General features: G+C 46.9%; 1 protein-coding gene across 1 annotated transcript in view; it reads left to right on the top strand.

The window, feature by feature from the left end:
- The window catches only part of LOC119382450 (uncharacterized), a 37,363-nt gene extending 22,766 nt beyond the window's left edge, over positions 1-14,597 (top strand). Inside the window, exons 4-5 of the mRNA XM_037650155.2 lie at positions 12,164-12,238; positions 13,761-14,597. Coding sequence (XP_037506083.1) covers positions 12,164-12,238; positions 13,761-13,790 — 105 coding nt within the window. The 3' untranslated portion in view covers positions 13,791-14,597. The remainder of the gene's footprint in view (positions 1-12,163; positions 12,239-13,760) is intronic.
- Positions 14,598-14,875: the final 278 nt, after the last annotated feature.

Raw genomic sequence — 14,875 nt, 5'->3', positions numbered from 1 at the left:
GTGCTCGTGATATGCACTTGGCCATGCCCAGATGCCCCCGGTGCAACCGAGAGAGCATTTCTTTTCTAAGCTCGGAAGGGATTACAACTTTGGTGCCTTTCATCAGCACACCTTCCACCACAGACAATTCGTTAATGTGTTTTTTCCACACCCCCTTGATAGGCTCTGTCGCCTGCAGTTTTTTTACGACCTGCTGCAGTTCTGGGTCTCTAGCTGTGGCATCTTCCAGTCTTTGCTTTGTTCTCCTGCTGACTCGTTCCTCCAAAACACTGGTGGCGTGTATTTCCAAGTCCTTCGAGCAGTTTTCTGACATGCATTGTCCTTGAATTCTCGACAGGGTGTCAGCTACAATCAGTTTCTTTCCTGGAACAAAGTACAGTCGGTAGTCATATTTCAGCAGTCTCAAAAACAGCCTTTGAAGACGGGGCGGTATGTCGCTGAGTCCTGTCTTTGAGATAGATATTAATGGACTGTGATCAGTCTCTATTATAATTCTTCGGCCTAGAACAAACTCATTAAACTTCTCACAGCCAAATACTATTCCAAGGGCCTCCTTTTCAACCTGTGCGTATCGGCGCTCAGTTTCGGTCAAAACTCTTGACGCATAGCCGACCGGTTGCCACTCGGTACCATACTGCTGAAGAAGTGCTGCTCCCACTGCATAGGCGGATGCGACAGTAGACAACTTAGTAGGCAAGGATGGATCGAAAATTGCAAGCACGGAGCTCGCGTCAGCATTTTTTTAGATGGGCCCACTCGATGTCGTGCGTCCTTGTCCATTCAAAGGTAACGCCTTCACGCAATAGTCCTCGAAGTGATTCTGTCTGACTTGCTAAGTTCGGCAAGTACTTGCTGAAATAGTTGACAGCGCCAAGCAACCTTTGGACTTCCTTTCTTGTAGCTGGTCTCTGGCAATGGGCTATGCACTCTACCAGTTCTGGGTTGGGTTTGATGCCTTCCGCACTTATTCTATCTCCAAGGAAGTCTATCTGCTTCACTCCGAACTTACATTTTTCCCAATTAAGCGTGAGGCCCGCTTCACTGGCTGTTTTCAGGGCATTGTGCAGCCTTTCTTGGTGCTCTTCCCATGAGGCACCCCAAATTAAAATGTCATCGATGTAGATGCGTACTCCAGGTAGCCCGTCAAAAATCTCGGTCATTGTTCTTTGAAATATCTCTGGAGCCGACGCGATGCCAAAGGGCAGCCTTAGGAACCGGTAACGACCAAATGGGCTGCTGAATGTGCAGATACGCGAGGACTTTTCATCAAGAGGTATTTGGTGGAAACCGCTGTTGGCATCAAGCGAGCTGAAATATTTCGCCCCTGCCAGTTGTATGCAACGAGACCGACACGTACAGTGGCCATGGAAGAACTGATGTTTATTGCTTGCGCACCGGAAGTGCTCGAGCGCGTTGCCAGACTGGGTGGCGTACATAGACGGTCTTAGCGGTAACCGATACAGCCGGGACCAACAGAAAATTCGTATCACCCCGAAATTCGCATGAGCTGTGATCGTATCACCGAGGTTTCACTGTAAATATATGTGAAGTTTCATGGTTGGTATGCGGTAGCAGGCGTGCTTTCGTTACATGTGTGAAAGCTGCAATTTCTAGAGCCTCTCGGGTGAATAATATCAAATTATTTCAGCATATGAACACTTTTCCTTGCCTGTGGGTAGAAGTTTTCACAGTACCTTCGAGATGCGGCTATGGTGGGTGCGGCGAGACATTAGAGTTTAGGATTTTTAGCCGTTGGGTCTTTGTGCTCTCCCTTCTTTCTTCTGTTGGCCAGCCGGCCCGAAGGAGGGTACAAAAGAACGCAAGAGCTTCAGCGCGCAAGCCGCTTGCGGCCGCGGCCCTAAAGCTGTCTGGTGTGTCTAACACAACGAAGTGAATCGAACATACAGTTAGGCCAGGGAAAGCACAGGGGCTATTAATTGTTGCCTTTAACTTTAGTGCAGTAATAACGACGTAAATTGAAGTTAATTATAGTGGGCGAAAGATCACCCTTTCCGTCGGTGGTATCCGAACCCACAACCTTCGAATTGCGTTTCCGATGCTCGACCAATTGTGCTACGATGGAAGACGAACACATACAGAAATACTCAACGAAGTGGATTGAGAATCGCCTTCCGTCGTAGCTCAGTTGGTAGAGCATCGGACGCGAAACTCGAACGTTGTGGGTTCGGATACCACCGACGGAAAGGGTGATTTTTCGCCCACTATAATTAATTTCAATTTACGTCGTTATTACTGCACTAAAGTTAAAGGCAACAATTAGTAGCCCCTGTGCCTTCTCGGGCCTGTTGGATTCGTTTGGTTGTGTCAAACAAAGAAACAAGCCCCTCGAAAAAAAAAAAAACTTGTTCATTCGTGGTAAAATGTTTAGACATTTCTTACGCAATGATGAGAACAGTGAATTTCCGCACTCACGATGCAGCTTTACGCTTATTCAGGGTCTGCTTTTATGTTCCGCTCGACCTTGTGGATGCCCGTTTTGCAGCGTAATAGCAGCCGCCTGACTACACGACGTCGATTTTCTTTCGCGAAAGCGCGCGAGGAAAACGGGGGGAGGCGTCACGTAATGAGCGTTAGTCGAGGCAAGGCACATATCCAACGGTTGCGCTTTCCGCCACGGGTGCGGCATGCAAACACGCCAGAATGTTTTTCTTTGTTGACTCAAGTCATCTACGATGGAGCTAGGCTTCCGGGCGGCGTCTCAAGGATGTGTCCCGGTCAAGCTGCGACACCGCATGATTCATGCATGGGACGGTTCATTTAATAGCCGTGGAGCACTGGCGGTCGTTAGTGGACTGGCTGGCATAGCTCCTTGCGTGGCCATGCGATGCCCGAACAACTCGAAGCTTTGCAGTTCGGCAAGTTATCCCGTTGCTCGCATATCGGACTGCGTGCGTTATACCAGTGTCACACGATGCACTGCTGATCGCAATTAAGCCAGATCGGAATCAGATCTCTGAACAATGATTGGATCCCTTCTGCATCTTGCGTAGAGGTGCCAAATAAATTCGAACGCATTATGTCCAGATCAGGCCCGATCGCGATCAAAGGCGACCCTGCCATAGGCAAGTGGTATAGGCAAGTTAATTCGTACCTACTGTCTCTTATAGTCAGCACTACCGCCATAAGCGGTTTCAATCACTGGATCACTTCGTGAAACAGTTTCTTTAATTAATTTTCTCGAGGAAAGAGTGCATCCGGCTAGTGCACTCCAAATATTTCCTTAAATATGCTTCTGTTTCAAGTAAAGAATGCCACAACCGACGTTTTATTACACGGTCGAGACGGAACACACCGATCTTTAATCAAACCAACTTCCCGCTACATCAGACATACGAGAATTCCTAATCAGTAATGATGTAAATAAACTCCCTCACAGAGAACTGCACGTTGCCTATATTGAACACTTGGGCGTCCGCTCGGAGCACCGAGAATCGCTTTAGGAGTACGCGCTTTTCGCCTGCCCAAATAGGCGCAGTAGGGCTAAGAGGTGCAGCCGAGTAGCGTTTGTAGCGGTGCGCGTCGTACTCTGTGCGGTCAAAAGAGGGATGGAAATATTCAATCATACATAATCTACAAAATCTACCCGACCTTAGAAGGCAGCGAAAAGTAAGACAAAGTGTTTTCTCGTCGGACAATACCAGTGGTGCATGAGACTACGGCAAGGATTGGGCGCTTTCGCCCTTGAGCTCCGACATTTGAGACAGGGCTGAAAAAGAGCTCCTCGGATCTCTCTAATCGCATGGCTCGACGCCAGCACCGATCACAAACCGCCGGAGCATTTCGCGGCGTACTGGGGGCGGGCGGCTTCAACGCCGGTCACAGTGGCCGACGAAGGCACCCCCTTGTACTTTAGGTGCATGTGTCACGAAGATCTCTCCAATGCGACACCATCACCACCAGCAGTCTCAGAACTCTCACTATACATATACGAATACATATGAGGGTAAATATGTTCAACCTTCGAAACCATGCTGTTGCGGTTTGTATGCTATTGTTTAAAAGGGCAAAATCGGTTCAAAAGCGTGGAAAATGATAGATGGAAAGACGCAAAACGATCACTGAAAAAGAAACAGCATCAAACATTGAGGAACAGTTGAACCAGCTCGAGTTTTACTGAGTTGGAACTGCGGCAAGTGTCCGTAATTAGGCCATGGTTCATTCTCACAAAACAAATTAAGCTTGTCTAAGTAGCGCATGTTTTCTAATTGCCAAGAAAGCTCATGTTTGGCGAGAAAAAAAAAATCCAGGCAAAGCTTTCTGTCACTGGCCGGTGACAGTAATGCAGCATTTCGGTCTGAATGCACAAAGCCATCATCACATTCACGTATTCATCTTTCTCTTGGTCATTTCGACGGACTGGTGACTGTTCTTGCGTCTGGCTGGGGCGAGTCTACTTGCACCTCAACAGCTCTGGGTCACGTGATTTGAAGAGAAACGTCACGTGTGACGTCATATCGTACAATGTGAATTAAAGATAACGTTCTGCCTCGCGTTGTATAGGTGTCGCTATTTTGCCAGCGTCAGTGGTTGGCCCGTGTCTCTTTGCAAATATACGCTCCCGTCTGGTCGTGTGCCAAATTAATTGCGATTGTGCACCTTGCAAGTCAGCCTTCCGGTCCACATTTAGGTCAGGCACTGCCTATTAGCATACTTAGCGCGCGAGTTCGTCGGCATCGCCATTTCGTCATGCTGAAGATTTCTGTTGTTATAAATTGGTTGCTTTGAAAACAATAGCTCAGCTTCTTAATCTCCGTGTCCCACAGTTTTCGCTTGCCTGTCAAGATTCATATCCAGTTAAACATCGATAACGAAATTCTCGATGTAACGAAGTATTTCACTTTCCACAGGTTCATGCCTTTGTACCTCAGTATAACGAAGCGTGGTTATCCGTGATTTCAATATAACGAAGTTTCAGTGCTGCCGCAGAGGAAGGCCGAGGCGATAGTACATTGAAACTCCTAGGGCCAGGGGTAGTATAATTGAGCAATTAGGGTTGTCGTTTTGCTTTAATGTGATTTTGTGTGTGTGTGTGTGTGTGTGTGTGTGTGTGTGTGTGTGTGCGTGTGTGTGTGCGTGTGTGTGTGTGTGTGTGTGTGTGTGTGTGTGTGTGTGTGTGTGTGCGTGTATGTGTGTGCGCGCGCGCGTGTGTGTATGATTATTTACACATACACTGTCTGGGTTGAAAGGACTAAAGGCAGGTTAGCTCTGCCTGACTAAGGTCCATCCACCCAAACATTTCAGACCGCAGCTCTGGCGTGCGGCGGCTATCGACGTAAGAATGGCGGACTGGGTGTGTTGGTTCAGCAGGCGCTCCCTGTGTGTGTATGACTCTCCCCTTTGTCCGCTGTTGTCGTCACTTCAAGATATGGTTATCGACGCTGCGCGTTCATCAAAGCGCGTGGAAAGCAAGTGGCTCTCTTCGATGAACACGATAGTATCGGCGTCCTGGCCACAGCCAACGTTTTGATCACAAGTTGCGGCGGCAGAACAGGCAATAGCTTCTCTTATTCCTTATTACGACTGCGCGTTTGGCCTGTATTTCTTTCGGGTTCACGCGTGACGTTCGGCCGCTGTGAATACGCTTTCGACGGCGTAGCGCCAAGCCGTGGTTGCCGGATCTCAGGATCAAGAAAATTAAGAGAAAGCCTTAGATGACCCATCAAATTTGCGAAAATTGACCGTCGGCGGCGTCGTACGGCCCTTGGTCAAGGGTGGGCCGATCACGGAAGCAGTGCAAAGCCAGGTGAATGCCTCCGATCTTGGAACCTGTGGAAAACCACGTTAGGTGCATACATATCTCGGAGGGAGGCGGGGGGAGTATCGATACATCGACTGCGAAGAAAAAGAATATGGCCTTCGCCTTCGAGTCGTCTTAGGTAGATGCACAAGAGACCCCGTGAGTTTTTTACAGCGAACCTGTTCTAACTCGACGTAAAGTGGGTGACCGTGCCCGAAAACTATCGTCCTCGTGAACGGGTATGTGCCACAGAATTTGGGCAGAACCCATTACCAAAGGAGGCGTTGACACTACTCACCGCTACGGCGTGGCCTGTAATAATAACCCTGAAATCGAGTACGTAGAGAGAGAGAGAGAAAGAAAGAGAGAAACAAACAGAGACGGAAAGAAAGATATAAAGAAAAAGAAAGAGAAATTCTTGACGAAAAATATTCTTCGCGAGGCGGATTCGAACTCGCGTACCCTCGATCCGAAGGCGAGTGTCCTAACCCCTCGGCTATCCAGGCACGCTAGCAGAGCATAGCATAGCCTTGTATAGTATAGTGTAGCAAGGGGGTGGGAAAGGGAAGCGATAGTGAGGAGGAGAGGTGTGATGGTGAGGAGGAGGGAAAGAAGGAGGGGCGAGACTAATGCGTAGCACAGAAAGAATGAGAAAGAGATAAAACTAGAGAGAGGTATTGTTACGCGCGAAGGCGACTGAGACGTCACGGTTGAAGGGGCCGTCGCGAAGGTGAGCGCAGGAGCGGCCAACAGATTAAGCAGTTTTAGAATAGGATACGCAAAGCTTTGCGTTGGCTTTTCGCGCCACTGCGCATGCATCGTACGCTAACCGCTTGCGGTCTCCCGTTAAGTGACGGAAATAGCGGGCCGCAAACGCTAACGCTAACTTAGCGTACGCTATTCTAAAACTGCCTATTGTCTCCCTCAGCGTCGTCGTCTTTTTCTCTCGTTGTCCTCGCAGGCACGCGCAACAATATTCAGAAAGAAAAAGAGAGACAGAGACAACATCAACGAAAGAGAGAGAAAGAAGTAGAGAGAGGGAAAAAAGAAAGAAAGAGGAAGCAAGCATCGCGTCGTCTAGCGACCGGATACCGCACCACCTGACCAAGCCGCGCATGTGCAGTAGCTAAGCCACGCCCACCGACGGAGACATCGCGCGCAACCTCCGCTCTATCGTGCATAGCCTGGTTGCGTACTCCCCGAGGACGAAGCCGCACATCTCGAAGCTAGACGTGTCGGTCGACGGGGAGTACGAACGGCGATGGGCCCGTGCTTCGCTGGGCCAAGCTTTGCGCGACTCAGTGCAAACTGCCCGCAATTTTTTTTCTGACGTTATAGAAATTAGGTTTTGTACTGCCGCATTTTTCAAACATTCTCCCAGCGCTTCACGTGCAAAAAAAAAATGGCGAACTTTGCGCTAAGCCACGCAAGGCTTGACACAGCGAAACTGGACGATTCTGAAGGCTAATCTGGTTGCTTCCAGGTTGTTTCTAGGCCTTAGCTAGATGATGAGGGTTCTTTCTAGGTTGCTTCTCAGTCGTTGCTAGACTTTCAGCTAGGTGATGCTAGGTCGTTTCTACGTTGATTCTCAGCGCTAAAAGGTTCGAGTTAAACCACAGGCAGTCACAGACAGGACACGGATGTCCAAACTGCAGAGACAGAACCTCGCGCTGAAACCAAGCGTTCGCACCTCTCATAGATCTACGGGGACGTCGTCGTTGGCGTAGGCCTTCCATCGCTTCGCGTTCTTCTCGCAGCCGCCGTTGCCTTTCCCGTTATACAGCATTGTCTCGTTGTATAGTCGAGCGCGATTTGAAGGTTATCGCGCCAGCCTCGACAGGCCTAGCGTCCCAGGGGCCTAGCGGGACGCTTCGGAACAGTGGAAATCAAGATTACGCAACCTTATCTCCCTCGTTGGCTGTTCCATGCTACAACAATCACCCTTACCACGAACTCTGCACCCATTATCTCTATTTTAAGCGCCATTCGTTGCGATCATGCGTATACTTCGTTGACTCTTATCGCCGCTGACGATATCGAAATTGGTGGGAAAGATATGGTAAAGCTGTTGCTTGGCACTGCTTCATTTGAACGACTTGGTAAGTTGCCCAAATTATATCGTATTGTCATAAAAAAAGATAACTGAAAATGCGCCTTCCTCAGACAGGAGTGATCGCAGCTTAAGGAACAGCAAAAAGGGTGAGTGTAGCTTGCCTGATACCTCCCTCTTCCCGAAAGAGGATTCTGGGCCATGGCGCTGTTGTAGTTCTTGGTCGGCGCTGACCTTCAAATCGCGCTCGACTGTACGTATTCGGGGTCTTCGGTTCGCCGCCGTCGCTTCGCAGCCATTTGTTGTTGGGCCAACTGTTGCCTTCTTCATTTTTAGTGGATAATAGTATTTACTCAATTTATGTGGACATGCATACCCGCTTATGATGATGACAGCTTTTCGGTTCGCCGGACAAGGAGCGACTCGCTAAGCAGCTTCGCTGTTTAAAAGAAGCCCCTTTTGCGACCGCGCTGAGCATAAAAAGGTCGAGCTTCAATAAGTTTCTGTCCTAACAAAGTAAATTGCCTATCGACTTCGTTATATTGATGCTTAACTGTGTGTGTATAACTGTATAACGAGTAAAAGCTCGTTAAAATCGACCCTCGTTAATTCGGAAAATTGGATAATTTGGGCGTGTTCCTTGGTCCCGGCCAGCATATGCATCGTTTAATCGCATGAAACTCTCGCTAATTCGGTCATATTTGGCCGCAATCCGGTTAATGCGGACTATCCTCGGAGGGTGCCGAGCGCGAAGCGCCGCAAATGTGCGACGCGAAAGAGCGACGACGGCGTTCGCCGACAACTGGAACGATGAGGTGCTGTCCACATCGCTATCTTCATAATTTGGTGACCACGGTTTTTTTCCAAATGCGGATCGGGCAGTCAGAAGCTTCGCTTTAACTCGATGCAATGCGCGCGCAATGTCACAAAACTCATACATGGCGGAAGATGTTGAAGATGAAGAGCTTTCAGCCGCGGTCGGCATGTTGGCATAAAAATCATTTACAGCAGCGCCGTGTATGAGTCCTCTTCTCGTCCCGTGTTTAGCGCTGTTTCTATTCGTCGTCTACCATTTGCTACATCGCGATGGACGAACGATTAGTTGCCGGTCATTTTGCCTGCGGCAGAACTATCGTCACATGCTCGTGGGGGTGGTGGCGGTACGTAATAAGGGAAGGGTGCAGATTACTTTTCGGGCTAATTAAACAGTCTGGCGCCGTTGTCCCATTGTGAACGAAGTCTCAGAATGACGAAAATTGCGGCTTTTTAAGTGCTCGTATGCAAAATAAGTACGGGATTTACGTATTCATCAAGAAAATGAAAGTGTATTGATGTAACAGATATTTGTTTATTGTTTTCTTGATATATATACTTTCGATAATTCGGCATACGGTTAATTCAGACATTTCTTCTTGTCCCGTAAAATGCGAGTGAACGAGCTTTTACTCTCTATATATATATATTGTGGGCCTTTGTTATGCGCTTTTTCTCCGTCCTCACCGTCACCATCTTGGGTGTGGGTGCTCTCTGCCTCTGGCTGCCTGTTCGCTGCCCAGTCCTCGGGCCTAATAAACGTCGTCCCAACCAAGACGTCATAATATACATATGTAGTTACAACTCGATATACCTAAATTTTTACGGCAATAAAAAATAAATGAGCAAAAATACAGAGATTTCTTTCCAATCTTTACACAGACGGCTTTTCTTCTGACGTGCGCTGTAACGCTATCACGTTAAATCATCTAGCCACCCTAGTCACAACACTAGTTTTATTTTGACGAGGTTGCACGCCGCAGTCGGTAGCGCTTTTACATGTCAAATGGCGCTGGACGGTAACGATTTGTTGTCCTTGCAAATGCGGCCATAGGAATGGGGTGGTTGATTTCACTATTTAAGAGTTTATGCGACAGATGCGCCTGATCATCTCCTCGCAACTTCCTTGCTCCGCCTGCTCGCCCATTAACTGTCACCCCGCCTTAGCATATCGGCAGCTTGTCATGGCTACACGTGACCGTCTACCTCACCTGTATCGCCCGGAGATGGGAGGCTCAGGCTTTTCACACGCGAAGGTGTGTATTAGTGGCAAATAAATTGCGGATTTAGCTAAATAAGTCGAGCGCCCGCAATACTTCGTTAAACGGAGTTCCAACTACAGTGAAACCTTGGTGATACGAATCTCACGGGACCACCAAAAATATTCATATCATCTGAAATTCGTATCACCAGAGAGCATGGAAAAATAGCATGCGACAAAAGAAAGCTAGTGTACACTTTCATTTATTGTTTTTCAGGGCCGCAGCAACGTCAGGAAGAACCCTGAATGATTGTCAGTTAAGTTTTTAGATGTCGGCAATCATACCAGCGCTCGTAGATATACGGTTCGTGCGTGCGTGTTTAATTAATGAACCAGGTGCGTTGTGACCCGCGACAGCAGTAGCCCCTTCCAAATTTTAGTATGCTTTTTTGCATGACAGCGGAGTGCTGCAGCGAAAGTAGCAAAAGAAGCTCTTTGACGCGATGGATCAAGGCCACAAAATTACTGAACCACGGTCCTGTGTTATGATTTTGTTATTGCGGAGGTGTTTGAGGATGTTCTTTGGGAGATTTACGGCCGTGCCCGCACAAGTGCAACCTCAACGGTCGCGCATGCTGACGTTGCGAGGCCTGACTCCTTCGCCAAGACCGTCCTCGCCTTCTTTCGGTCCTCGTCCACCTTTCATGGGATGTCTGATGCACGAGAGAGGCACGTATAAGCGCAGTACAACAACAGCAGCCTGCGTCGACGTGTTAGAAAACAAAAGGATCGCGCTAATGTCCTCTGTAATCTGAAAGCGAAGGCTCATAACAGCCTCAAAGATTCGCGCACACAATCTCGGAGGCCGTGACGCATCTCTGAAGGTTTATTCTGACCGTAAGAAAAGTGTTTTTCTTACACCGTGATTGTGACGATTTGGCGGTGCGGCGCGCCCACGCTTGCGTTCCCGCGCTCGCACGTGCTTGGCGCGTCTTCCGCGACAGCGCGGACAGCACCTTTCGTATCTGGGCGGTAGCGTACGTTCGTATCAAACGTCGCTGAGTGAAAGTCGGTTCGTAACAACCGTACTTCATTACCTTGCAGGCCAATGGGCCTTGGCCGGGGCCAACGAAAATTTCGCATCAACCCGAAATTCGTATGAGCTGTGACCGTATCACCGAGGTTTCACTGCACACACACACACACACACACACACACACACACACACACACATATATATATATATATATACATATATATATAGATATATATATATATATATATATATATATATATATATATATATATATATATATATATATATATATATATATATATATATATATATGTATATAAAAGTATATGCGCCTTCATAAAAACAACTGTTTATTTTGTCTACGTTTCGACGGGAGCCCCGTCTTCTTCAGGACGGGGCTCCCGTCGAAACGTAGACAAAATAAACAGTTGTTTTTATGAAGGCGCATATACTTTTATACTTATAACCTTGCGGCAACCGAAGTTACTCTTCCGTATTTAAGCCTTATATATATATATATATATATATATATATATATATATATATATATATATATATATATATATATATATATATATATATATATATATATATATATATATATATATATATATATCTGTGCATACGTGTGCGTGTGTATGTGTGTAAAGATCGGCAAATTTCTAATACTGCACTTTCTCGTTATCGCGTTCCGACCATTGCAGTCGCTTGCAAGGAATCAACGATATTTCAACGCCGCCTTGTCCTTCTTGTGAAGTTCTTCTCCAGTGGCTTGTGGCTTTTCTGCCCTTATATGGCTCGGCGGTGCCGCTAGCCGACGATGCCTGCCGCGCTCCTGATGTCCTTACGTGCATGATTACACTATCTTGGCACTTTGAATTACGTTATGCAAGAAATGATGGACTGGTGCAGCGTGAGCTCCTTCATATGAGTGCCCTGATATACTCATGTAACTTGGCTACACTTGACTTTGAGGCTTGGCCGTACCTGATTGCTTGTCGAAAGCTTAATTATCGCCCCATTCGAGTACAGTTGCCTTGTTGCGACTATGCAAGAATTAATCTAGACTAATTCATGCATGCTTTAACAATACTACGCGTTTATGTTGTATACCACAAATAGGTGTTTGCTGAACATTGTCAGCGCGTACTAAACAAATATTGAGACACATACGACGGGAAACGTGCTTTATTTTGTCCACGTGTGGGAATCGCGCTTTTACTCGCTCGCCACGCGTTCTATATTATTGTGCAATTTCCTGTATAGTGTCATAATTTAATGGGCTCATATTTTGAAAACTTGCAGCTGCAAGAATTCCGCAATACGTCCCAGTGCCTGTTAGAAGGAATGGAGATATCCGACATAGCAGCAGGCATCAGAGTGAGTACTGAAATTTCCAAGTGCCTATTTTATAAGTTTCTTGCCATGTTCGCCAAGAAAACACAGCATCGGGGCTTCAATGTGGTGTTGGATTTCGTGATGCTCTCGTTTCGAAGTTGTAGAGAAGCGGTAATTTCTGTAGATCCCCTTCCTCGCCACTGCAGGCAGAAATAGACGAAGTAGTGTTTAATTGAAACAACCAAACTGAATTTATGCACCCTTGCAGACACCTTAAGGGTTACTATGGAGTGATACAAAGCAATGAAGCTGACAGCAAATAACCAGAGACCGCAGTTATCCGTGCGTCGCTAATTTTCATAGAGAGTCTCCAATTGTGCAATAACGAAATGTGACACCACATGACCGCAATTAATTGATAATTGTTTTGTATGAGATGCGAAATAAGATATTTATCCCTCAGTTTATATAGAAGTCATACATTTCCTTTTGCCACATTAACTTGCCCAACTTAGAATAGACCTGGAGAATGATTAAATCAGAACGAAGTAACGCAAAATGTGAAATATATGAGGCCAGCTAAAGTGAGTTAAAAAGTTGATCTTTCCGTCATAGGAATAGGTAGAACTGGCACCTGGTATAACACGAAAGTGAAACGAATCTTCACAGATGTAGTTGGTTGTTTATTGTACTTTGATGCATGAGAGCTTGCACAATGACTACTTGTGTTAGGCAGCTACAGTACCGTTTGACGTGGATGCACCGACGTTGACGCCTGGTGGCGCATTTCCATTCCGACGACTAACGTCCATGATCATGATTAAACCTTTGTAGTAGTTGAAGTTGTTGATGAAAGATTTGCTTAGGAAGCCTACGTGACCGGCTGGTCATGCTATGTGGGCAGCGCGACCCGGAAAGACAACTAAAAGAAACGGACACGCACGAGCGCTGACTGACAACTCAGTCGGTCCGTTTTACTTCAGTTTGGAGTAGATAAAATACACCTGGACACTGCATATGGTGAGTCCCGCTTGAAGATGGGATCCACAAGCGCATAATAAACACTGGTACTCGATGTACACTCATTCAAAGCGCCGTCATTTGAGGAGAGAAACGGCAAGGTGTACGCTCGCCTGTAATAGGGTAACCTATGCCTCTGCTCATGCATACACTAGCAAACAGCTTTTCAGGAACGCGAGAGGTAGAGTTCGTAGCTTGAGCCGTGAACGCGCGAAGGCGTTGTTGCACTTACCGCTGACGTGTCTCTCGCGGAGAAGGTGCGATATATATGAGGCGCGTTTGTAAAGCCTTGTGTATGTGTCGGTAGTGCAGTGGGTAGAGCGCCCGGCTCCTGTAATCGCGGACCGTGAGGTAGTGGGCTCGACTCCGGGGTCATCCGCGTCAACGAAATCTTTCTTCTAGTTTTTCTTTGTCATCTGTTCATGTGCATTTTATCAACGTCATTTCCGTGAGTGAAATGACGTCAGTGATGTCTGGGTGGACCCAGACATAAAACACTTTCGTATTAAAAAATGAAACCCCTATTATCTTCTTCTACTCGCAGGAGTGCAAAGGAAGCTCCAGGACGTTCTGACGAATCACCAGGATGTTATTTGTTGCGTGCACAACTGCGACGTTTTGTCTGCCTATTGATTTCTTTGCCAAAAGAAACCTATGCTCTTGCACAATAACGATTGACATAGCTTGCAGCCCTCCTTGCGGTACCGAACTTGAGGTATTTGTGAAAAACGTGCCTGCTGTACTAGAACAAGGCTTCTGCCGAAGGTAATTGTGTGCGCAAGGAAAGCGTACGAGGAGGAATAAATTACCACAAGAAGTCATTTGCTCTCCTTGGTATTGCGTCACTTGCAAATGTTTATATCATTGCTCTCGCCTCGTTCTTGCCGTCTTATATAATTATGTTACCAAATTGAAGCGCCGGTCTAATATTTACTCATGATGCATCAACATTGCTTGCATTTTTTTTCTTGTTCAGTAAGCAGCAAATGGTTTAGTTTTACTATTGCTTGCCCAAAATACTGACTAAGTGAAGCTATACGCCACGGTCAGGCGTTCGATTTTTCCTAAACAAGGCAGCTGTAATACCGGTGCTGAACAGAACCACTTTTGTGTGTGTGAAAGCGTGACAACTGAGGCAGCCCTACGAAAACTGAAGTCATGTAGGGTGCAACACGTTGCGATACTGTCGGACAGCAAGCCTTCTCTGCAGCTGTTACAACAGGGGTTGGTTTGGGAGAAGCGCACACAAAAATACCTCTTCATCGTCTCGAAGATCTACAAGACATGGGGCTTACTATAAAGTTTCAGACTTCCGTCGCACGCGGGCATAGCGGTAACTTGCTCTGTATGCCTTAGACTAACAAATAAAGGCTCCTAAGCATCCTCAGCGTCTTCTCAAACGAGCTGTGATCATTCGTTTCGAAACTATATGGTTGTCACCTCACCAGCCCTACATGATAAACGGGCTCACCAGGACAGAGGCCTCCCTCTTGCATAGCATCCGCACGGGTGTACACCTGCATGGCTCTACAAGACCATGCTTTTCAGTATGTGCGCATGTCAACAAACTCAATTTCATACGCTTTTAAAGATCATACTTGCCGCGAAACCATTATGCGCGTCATGCAAAACCTATAATGGCATTCAACACTATTTGTT

The sequence above is a fragment of the Rhipicephalus sanguineus genome, chromosome 2, assembly GCF_013339695.2.
Source record: "Rhipicephalus sanguineus isolate Rsan-2018 chromosome 2, BIME_Rsan_1.4, whole genome shotgun sequence".
In the NCBI taxonomy this organism is placed as follows: domain Eukaryota; kingdom Metazoa; phylum Arthropoda; class Arachnida; order Ixodida; family Ixodidae; genus Rhipicephalus; species Rhipicephalus sanguineus.
This window is presented reverse-complemented; position numbering and strand designations above follow the sequence as displayed.